The 10,184-nt window shown below is 37.3% G+C and overlaps 1 protein-coding gene across 1 annotated transcript in view; it reads right to left on the reverse strand.

Annotated features, from left to right (window-relative positions):
- Positions 1–9,392, reverse strand: part of LOC137982585 (collagen alpha-1(IV) chain-like) — a 75,451-nt gene extending 66,059 nt beyond the window's left edge. The window contains exons 1-7 of the mRNA XM_068829698.1: positions 9,223–9,392; positions 9,006–9,081; positions 4,238–4,291; positions 3,224–3,268; positions 1,351–1,395; positions 1,117–1,161; positions 370–414 (exon numbers count right to left, since the gene is read on the reverse strand). Of these exons, the coding sequence (XP_068685799.1) occupies positions 370–414; positions 1,117–1,161; positions 1,351–1,395; positions 3,224–3,268; positions 4,238–4,291; positions 9,006–9,081; positions 9,223–9,227 (315 nt within the window). The 5' untranslated portion in view covers positions 9,228–9,392. The remainder of the gene's footprint in view (positions 1–369; positions 415–1,116; positions 1,162–1,350; positions 1,396–3,223; positions 3,269–4,237; positions 4,292–9,005; positions 9,082–9,222) is intronic.
- Positions 9,393–10,184: the final 792 nt, after the last annotated feature.

Raw genomic sequence — 10,184 nt, forward strand, 5'->3', positions numbered from 1 at the left:
AAATTCAATCAGAGTGGTTCTTGAAACCAGGTTGTCTGGATCTCCAGGCAAGCCTCTTAGGCAAGTGCCCTATCCACTGAGCCACAATGCCTTACAAGTGATAAACAACAAACTCAACAACTTTTAAGAATACAAACTGGTAGCTACCTACAAAAGCAGTGAATGGTGAACTACTGGGAACCTTGGATTATACCGCTCACTATAGTGGGACTTAAATTAGTTACAATTGGAGAGACTTGATTTTAAATTCCACTACTAATACTGATTGCGGTGTAATTGTACACTCTTTGGAAAATCAGGAAAGAATGGAGTTATCAAATAAATGAAAGTTTAAAATTATCAACAAGCTTATGGCTAGACAAAACTTACTGGACTGCCATTTGCACCAGGAAGACCAGGGGGTCCAGTTCTTCCCTGTTAATCAAAAAAGAGATAAAAATGCTCAATACACCAGCACAGCAAACTCCTGTGACAAATCAAGACTTAGTGTGAACTGCTAGACCTGTGCATTGCCTAAAGAAAAATAATTAAAAACAATTTTTCCAACAATACAAACTTTTCGTTTCAGACTTAATGACCAGAATTGCTGTTTTAACAAATTCTTATGAGAGTGAATGGCAGGAATAATATTGATGGCATTAATTAATTAACAATGTCAATACTATTGAAAGATCCTGCAACTTATAGGATACTGTAGAGCTTCCAAGGATGTGGCCATTACAACCACAAACAGAGTAATTGCGATAAATCTTTTTGCGGAAGTTAAAATTTTAATTTTAAATCAAAGTAAAATAATCATCTCTACCCAAGTTAATAAGCTAAAAACATGAGCTTATTGTTTCACACACTGAAAAATAATATATAATTTACCTGGTAAGTTATCAACGAAAGCATCCTCCTACTTTTGAGTTTCAGGGGACGTTACACAATCAAAAATTTATATCTGATTATATATATTACAAAGCTCTGCGAATGTTCTTATATAGAAGCTTATATATGATTGTACGATGCTTAATATTAAAAAACAATTTAATTTAAGAGGAAGCCCTGATGTCTTTGCTTTGTGGATTACACAGCCATGAAAGACGAACAAAAATATTTACACATTGTACTCACCCTGGGGCCTTTTGCGCCCACTGGGCCAGGTTGTCCTTGATCTCCCTAGAAAAAGATTAACGGTCATTATTTCACGGTCTAAGCCTTAATTCGACTAGCCCTTAATTCACTGTTGACAAACTGCCATATTTAATTTATGCAAAGTACATGTAACCAAGCCTTGGGAGAACTTTCCACTGATACAACAGGAAGAACAGTATGGTCATATTCCTGCATTTTGTCAGAAATCTTTACCTTATATCCTCTTGGTCCTGGAAGACCTTCTTCTCCTTGAAAGCCCTAAAGCAAAGGTAACCAATACAGTGAGCTTAAATAGAACATGAACTTATTCTTTGCACTAAACCATTAAGCATGCTAATTTAAGCTCTTTCCATTCATGGTGATCATATCTGGTCAAGTTCGTGTTTAAGATGTACACAGAAGAATTCGGCAAAAATTTGTCTTTAAACCCGCCATCAGATACTGTATGGTGCAATGGTGCAGGAGGTTACCGGTTTGAGTCCTGACTGGACCAACACTCAGGGTCTTAAAAGTAATTACTGAGGAGAAACTCCTTCCTTTGTAATCACATTTGCAAATGTTTACACTTTCCAGTCAGGTAAGGGCTACGAATCATAGGCTTGTAACTCTGTGTGATGTTGAAGACCCTACAAACTCGTCAAAACCAAAACTGGCACCAGTTGTTCAATGGGTGGATAGTGCTTTCCACTGGATAAATCACCATCCACTAGATTAGTCAGTTGGTTTTGCTAACGTTTATCCGATGGATAGTGATTTATCCAGTGGATAGCATTATCCAGCTTTTGAACAACCATCTAGGACACCTGACTCTGTCTGTGTACCTCACTTCAACTCAAGATTTGTCCATTTTTCGATTCGATATAGAGGTGCGGCTCTATGGAATAACACCTTGGCCAACGATCATTCAATTGTAAATGCGAGTTGTAAAACTTTGTCAACCAAGTTGAAAGATAATGCAAGTTTCTTAAATTTTAATTTTTATGCTACGTCAATTTCTACTACAGATTTTAGTGACCATGATTATGTATACTTTTAATTGACATGTATCTTACATATGCAATCGTAATTGCAAATTTAGTTTTAGCTCTCTTACACCATAGGGATTTTTAGTTTAGGTGTATAATAGTATGTAATTTAAGGGAATCTTATCTTATTTGTAAACACATGACCCCATAAGCTTATAGCTTTAAACATTATCGTGTTTAAATAAAGGTACATCTATCTATCTATCTAACCGACACCTGGCCTCAGTTGCTCAAAAGGCGGATAACGCTATCCACCAGATCAACCAGTATCCAGCAGATAAACACAGCGAATCCAATTGAGTTATCCAGTGGATAGTGATTTATTTAGTGGATAGAAGTATCCACCCTTTCGAGCAACTGGGACCTGGTGTTTTGGTGTGGTCTATTCCCTCGAGCAAAATGGGGGCGACTTGGCACTTCAAAGGAAGTCGTTAAAGGGCTTATGGTGTATGAAGTCACATAAGCAGAAGTTAAAGTAACCGGGAGTCAAATGGATTTTAGGTTGAGGGGTGGAACATGTTGATAAAAATGTAGATGTAGGTTAGCTTATTAGCTTCAGAAGGTTTCAAAGGATCAATGATAAGTTAAAGAAATACATTGTAAAATCAGAGTTGGATGAAGTTGTGTATCATCATGAATAAAGGCTACTGGTTTCAGTAGCATACATCCATGTGCTGCTATTCATCCAATACACAGATTATCAGCCGCAACTCAGAGAACTTGGTGGAAGCAGAATAAATATTGTACTATTGATGTGGCTAATATTTGCTTAAGTATCTTCATTGTTTGATTATTTCCCTGTAATGTATATTTTTGTAAAAGATTGATAATTTTCAGTAATGTAATATTTACTACCTATCTCACCTTTAATCAAAATGCTGACTCTAACGTTCATATGTCAATCAAAATTTAATGTTTAATGTGGGATTGAAAAAGTGTATTGAAAGCTGTCAATCACAATGTGGAGTGGAACTTTTTACACGACTGACAATAGTAATTGACAGGATTGAAAAGAGAAACCACCTATACTCAACTTTAGGAAGGAAAGTAAATATACTTACAGGTAAACCAGGTGGACCTGTTTGCCCTGTTCTCCCTCTGTCTCCCTAAAATAAGACCCATGTTAAGTTATTTTAAATAGAGTTTATAGCTTTGCTGTTACAGTCCAGATAAGCAATTCACAAAATGTAAGAAATAGAAAGGAAATCGTTTTTCTGCTGCACTTACAGTGTAGCTAGTGAGCTAATCAATAAGTAATCTGCGAGAGACCATTCAAATCAAACAAACAACAATAACATGGTAGAAGTCAAGCAGTTTCAGGAAAGTTCAACCTAAGAAGACCCCTGAAAAAATGTCAAAAGTTGGCTGACAACCCAGCCGCCCGTCCACCCCCCCCCCCCCCCCTTCCTTACCTTCCCTGTCAGGAACACCCACATGGCAGGCAGTTGCCCTGAGCCCAGCCATGAGCACCAACCCCACTCTCGTCGAGAGAGAAAAGAAGATAAGAGTACTCTTGATAGATGTAATATTAAATTAATACAGTAGTAATAATTAGAATGAAAATGATGATAAAAGAAGAAAGCAACCACAACAACAAGCCCTAGAGGGTTTTAATCTCTGGAGCATTCACTGCAAACCACTTAACTTCTGTGCCACAGGCCTCCCTTAGAACAATCAGCCATCAGACAAAAGCATGCATGTTACATTATACACTAAATGTATGGTCCCGAGGGAAACAGTTAGTTTTGTTTTCCCGAGAGTCCTCATAATCTCGGGAAACATTTGAGGATTTGAGGGAAAACAAAACTAACTAGTTTCCTGAGGGACCAGACATTAAGTGCTTTGTTATATATTTACACTTTTCCTGCAACAATCGCAGCAAAACATCCAGAGCGGGCAACAACTGCGGAATTTGTATCCTGGTCGGGATACATTTGAATTTGATCAGGGCCATGCGTCAAAGAATCAACCAATCACAGTGCTTGTTTTGTTGTCCAAAAGTCTAGGTATATAACAATATGCATTGATCCGTGAAGAAAATGCCACCGATCACATTACAATAGAACCACACTTACCCTGTCACCCTTTGGTCCTATACATTTTGGAATACAAGATTGGCAACCTTGACACTGTTGAAAGAAGGAAAAAAGAAGCACAAAGTCAGCTGCACTATAATGTCAAGGAGGCTCTTGTTTCACTCTGTGGTTTCCATTTTGATTGTTTTTGTCCTTTGATGTTTTTGTAGGTTGAATGACGTTCAAAGCGTTGAAACACTTTGAGGATGGAAAAAACCATTGCCAGGAGTAAGACCATTGGTTTAAAAAGAGACGGTGAGTATTGCTCTTTTCTGGTTCAGTTTATAATATTGCAAGTCAGATGCTCTTGCGGGCTTAAGGTTTGACTATCAAAGTTTATGTGTAAGCTCTTGAACAGTTCTGTCCTTTGGATCGTTAGCTCTATCCAAAATGATCCTTAATTTTGAGTGTGGATGAGATCACAACATGAGATATTTCAAATGAAAGCCAAGACTGCCAAAGTACTTACTGCCACAGTTAAGAGAAATTTCAAAGCAAAGAGCATTGTGGACCACTGGTCAATAACGATTGCTTACCAAAAACATAACAAACTTTTCAGTATGTCTTAGTGTCTATCTTTGCAATAATTGCAGTAAACACAATAACGATGATGATAATGACAACAACAATAATAATAATAATAATAATAATAATAATAATAATAATAATAATAATAATAATAATAATAATAATAATTACAATGAATGAGAGAAGTGATTGTTGCACTTAGCTGGACAATTTTAACAAATTGTCTCTAAAAGACAGCTGAAAAATTCAGGTGGGCTTAACGGGATTCGAACCCATGACCTCTACCATACAACTGAGCTATGAAGCCTCTTAGTTGGGAGCAGGTCAATTGCTTGGCCTCATTTGTTTCAAATACCACTGGGGCCACCTAAGATGCAATAATTTGCATAAATTTTCCAGCTAAGTGTGAGGATTACTTCTCTATAACCTGCACTTCAATATACATTCATTTCATTCCATGTCAATAATAGTAATTAGTTAATAAATAATAACAATTATTGTTATTGTATTATTTGAGTTGTTATTATTCTTATTATTCTTCTTCTTCTTATTATTATTATTATTGTTATTATTATCATTATTATCATCGAATCTAACCTTAAAAACAATGCAGTGTGCAAAAAAGAAAAAAACATGAATGTGGTCAAAGACATGAAAAGTAACTTCAGATGTGTTAAATTTGTAAACCTTTCCATTAGCTTCCTTGGTGTTTTCTCCAACGATTGCTCTACGTTCTTAGAAATGATGAATGACATTGGCATTGACAAAAAGCAACAACACTATATACAGTATATATATATATAAATAAATCTAGCCATTAAAGCGACATGTTTTATCTTCTGTCATAGAAATAAGATTTGGGATAGTCTAAACTTAATAAAACTTTAATTTTTTTTTATGTGATTCATTTGTAAAATAAATACAGTATACAAGTATATCACTCAATTTCAAGTAGCCAGTTGTTAATTGCCTATACGTAGAGAGATTTACAACTGTGCTCAAAGACAAATAAAGTTTCCATTATTAGTATTATTATTATAAGTTGAGCTCCTATTTTTTGACTGGACTTTTTAACAATGATCACCAATAGCCGTTTTTTAATGTTTTTCACAAACGATTACCAGTAGGGTCTTTTCAAATGAACTTCTCGTAACTTAAAGGGGCCATGTCGTGTTATTTAAGGGCGTCAAGAGGAAATCTTTAGTTAAGCACGAGTTAAAAACTCGAAAATGTGGAATTCCTCTACTGATAAAATTATCATTAGATCACAAACAAGATGATTCTGAGCAAAAGCGACCTTTATCCAAACGATTTGCCATAAACTTGAAAAACGTCATGCCGACTTTTTTCAAGATTAACCAAATGCACTCCGTTTCAATCTTGTCCATTTGTGTCCATCCATGCTTTCCTTTTGCTGTATTTCTTTTATATTGTTTCACAGATTTAAGTAGTTATTGCAATATTTCATGATTTCTACATTTGGAGCATTTTCGGTGTCATGAAATTACATCAAGAGGAGACTGGCCAAAAATGATTGGCCCGACATTGGACGGCTGTCGAGTCATCACTTACGTGATGTAGCGCATAATAAGAAAAATTGGTGGAATTTTGATCTTTCTTTTTGATTTGGATCTTTGTTTCTTTCCGTGTCGTTGATAGGTTATCGCATTGCAAGCAATCACTCGCGATAAAAAAAATCCTCGAGGGATCGTGTGCGATACCGAACGCGATCCATTTTACGAGGAACTAGGTTGTCTTAAAAAAAAAATCACCAAGATCCTCCGTGAGAAAAGTGAGCGGTTTCAGTTTTAAAGGAAATTTTATTTCCAAATAGGTTTATTTTTAATGTCTTAAAACTAGTCTTAACGAAGTCCGATGAAGAGAAAGATCCACTTGGAGGCACACCAAGCTCCTTAACATTTAAATGATGAGCTTTGAAAACTGCGCCTGAAAGTCAACAGGGTACACGCAGCAAAACTTCCCATCTCGATATTCTTTCAACAGATCAATCAAGTGGTACCTTACTTTGCCAACATTAAAGAACGCGAACAAAATGAAAAATAATCAAGATGGTGCAAATTATTAAATTCTGGCAGTGCCATAGTGTACTAGTGGCTGGCTGCCTCTCCAGACTAAATTTAACGCGCGACCATTCGCGTGTTTCTGGTCATTTCCACATACGCGTGTCCTCGCATAAATCTTGGAGCACAACATGTAAGATCACGGATTATTCTCAATCACTACCGGCCTCGCCTCAAATTGCGGTTTGGCGCTTTAAACTTCCAGGAGCAACGCTTGGACAACGAGTCACGATCTAATAAAACTTCTTTTTATCTTAATTTAAAAGTGATCTTTTTTGATATGGATAAATGTCTCTGTGGATAAAGTTGGAAGTGAAAGAATTTTGCCTCCTTTTATGAAACCAAAGATCTAACCACTGGAAGGGTGCATATGACGCGCCGTCAGATTTTAAAGAAGCCATCAAGGGCAAATCGAGAATTCTTGATTTTTTTGCGAATGTGGGTGTCAACCATAACTTAACAAGGTTACCTAAATGGACGGAAGAAGGCGATTGAGAAGGTTTAGAATAGTCCGATTTTGGGAGGGGAAAATTAATGAGATAATTCTTTGAACATACTTTAAGCTTGTTCCAAATTTCACGCGATCCTCGTTTAATTCGTTGTGAATTTTCGTCGTGACGGAGTCGTTAAATGCATAATCTGCTGCGACAGATTAGGAATTTGAGTTTTTCAGCAGCGATTTTCGGTTAAACACGGAGACCACAAGAAAATGTTTCCAGATTGTCTAAGACTCGTTCGCTTGACACTGAACCGGAAATCATTATTCGAAGGTCGGGTCTCGGCGGGGCTATTAATTAAGGATACACTAAACAAAACAGACGATTTCATCATCGAACAATTACAAGCAACATCGTTGAAGCTTGCCAAGATTTCTCTCTAATCTGCCAAAGGAGAAGTGATTATCATCATTGCTTTGTAATTGCCCTTTCGGGATATTTCATGCTAATACGTGCGAAAATCTCCTAAATGATTTTTAACGGTTCTAGTATTTCCCAACGATCATTTGATATTGAATTCGAGGCCGCTGATGCTGGGTGCTTGAAGCACAGCAAAATCCTCGTGTTTCAAACGACTGTTTAGAATACGAATGTCGTGCTGTTTATGGCACCTTTAAAGAGAGCTTATTTCTTATCTCTGCGTATTACAATCATACATCCCCAACGGCCGAGCGGTTTAATCACTTTTGTCGTATCTTAATTCTGTCGCTTGTCTGTCGTCACCCTAAGCCGTTCTTCCTCCCGCGCGATCACATTTCACGCGCGAACAACACGCAGGTCTTCCACTCTTCGCGAGTTTTGTTCTCGTAAGTCCACTGGGATGTTTTGTTTACCCGTTTAAAAGGGATGAAATTGCTCGAAAAGTGTAACAGTAGTAACTTAGTTCCATATCTAGCTTCTGGCTACTAATGCGAATTTTTGTCGGTGGCAATTGAGCCATTATAGCGAAAAGTCATTAACATATGGTTTCATCTCAACTTCGATATCAATAACTCTAAAAGGAAATTCTGAATAGATCTCTTTTACAATATTTAGGCTCCTTCCGAGTTTTATGAGAAGGTTGCTAATGTATTACTTTATTGAAGTGTTCATTTTTGGAATAATTTTTTTGTATTCCGTTTTCTCTCTCATATATTTTATATTTTGAAAAATGGAAAAACTTCAAGGTTCTTAACACGCGGGATTCGAGAAGCTCTCATGCAATGAAACACTAGATCTTGTAATTAAAATTGACTTGAACCTAAAACGAACAAGGTGCTTTTGCACAAGTGTACCCAGAAATAACGAAATATTATCTCTTACAAAATTCAAATATTTGAACTGTGACAAACTAAATAATGTTTTGTTAGAACTGGCCTATAGATGGTCCAAAAAGGTGAGCTGTTACTTATCAATATCATTCATTGGACTGACTGCCGTAAACTCGCTCCCGCTATAGTAAACATGTCCCTCTTGGTTTCTCGTTAAGAGGCAAAATTGAAAAACGAAGGCAAGGCTTAGATCCCCCACTTTAGTTCGCATGAATGAAATCCTACAGAGGTATTGAACTTGTAAAGTGGTGCTTTACCTTGGGACTACTAAGTACTTTGTTGGGTATTTATTCAATTAGTTATATTTTTTAACGCTTCTTTTTCGAAAAAAAGGATGAATGCCAGTACTCACCGTTGCGTCCGTGCCAGGAGAATACACTAAAGTCCAGCCGCATAAAGTGAAAAAAGCGACAAAACGCAAAGAAAGCCTGGAAAATCGATAACAAGCGGGGTCTTATTAAAAGTGTTGGACGCGCGAGGTCAACGCTATAAGTGGAATCTTCCTCACAGAACACGAGTTCGCGAAAGAATAAGACAGTTTCAATCGACGTCCTCAACCTTAAACTCACCGCATGATTGATAAATATATCTCTACACAGCTCGTAGCCTCACAACTTTTATCTGCTCATACTAAGCCAACCCGACGTTTTTCAAGAGAGTGAAGGGAGATGTGGTCGTAGAGTGATCAGCGAATGTGGCCAACAGACCAAAATGCCAAGACAGAGAAAGCGGCTTTTGTTTCACGGACCTTAAGTGATAGGGTTACACTGACTTATTGACAGATTGAGGAATTCCCTGGGTGACGAGAACTTTGGGAGGGGTTCGAGTTCCAGACAATACATACATGTATCTGTCCCGAACTTTCTGTCAAATGAATCTACAAAGACAGATTAATCCAATAATCCATCGGAAATTTCCGAACAATTTTGTTATCAAACCACTCACGGTGGTGGAGTGGAGGTTCGCCAGGTTTTTTTAATGTCTGCAGGACATGATTTGTTCATATTTTGTTACTTGTATGGGTTTTTTCGAGGGGCAGGTGTGGGCGAAAAAGTAGCATACCCATTAAACACAGCATTGATTGAGAAGAGCCAGGATTAAAGCTCTCTTTGCCAATTGATAAAATTGCACGTTCCTCGCTTAACCGCTAAGTGGACGCTTCGAAATGTGCATGACTCTGGATTATGATATCTGCGTTGGCAGTCAGTGGCCTTTTTACCGGAAAAATATGCCGGCAACCGGAAAAGGGATCTCCAGGCATTTTAACCGCAAATATTTTCCATTCTATAATACGGCGATTTTCCGATCAAAGGATAAACAGACCGCGCCTTTGAAATAACGGTGACTCGCATGCATTGACCTTTAATTTTGTTAACAGACTTTGAAGATGTAAAGAGTTTAATTCTTTTTTTTTTTTTTGTTATTATTATAATCGACTCATTAGCTACTTAAGCGCGGAGCCTAATAAGCTCCAGGCCCTCGAGTATAAATAAAGTCTTCAGTTTCAGAAGGAAAATGATTGAGAGTTTGG

The sequence above is a fragment of the Montipora foliosa genome, chromosome 13 (genome assembly GCF_036669935.1).
Source record: "Montipora foliosa isolate CH-2021 chromosome 13, ASM3666993v2, whole genome shotgun sequence".
In the NCBI taxonomy this organism is placed as follows: Eukaryota; Metazoa; Cnidaria; class Anthozoa; order Scleractinia; family Acroporidae; genus Montipora; species Montipora foliosa.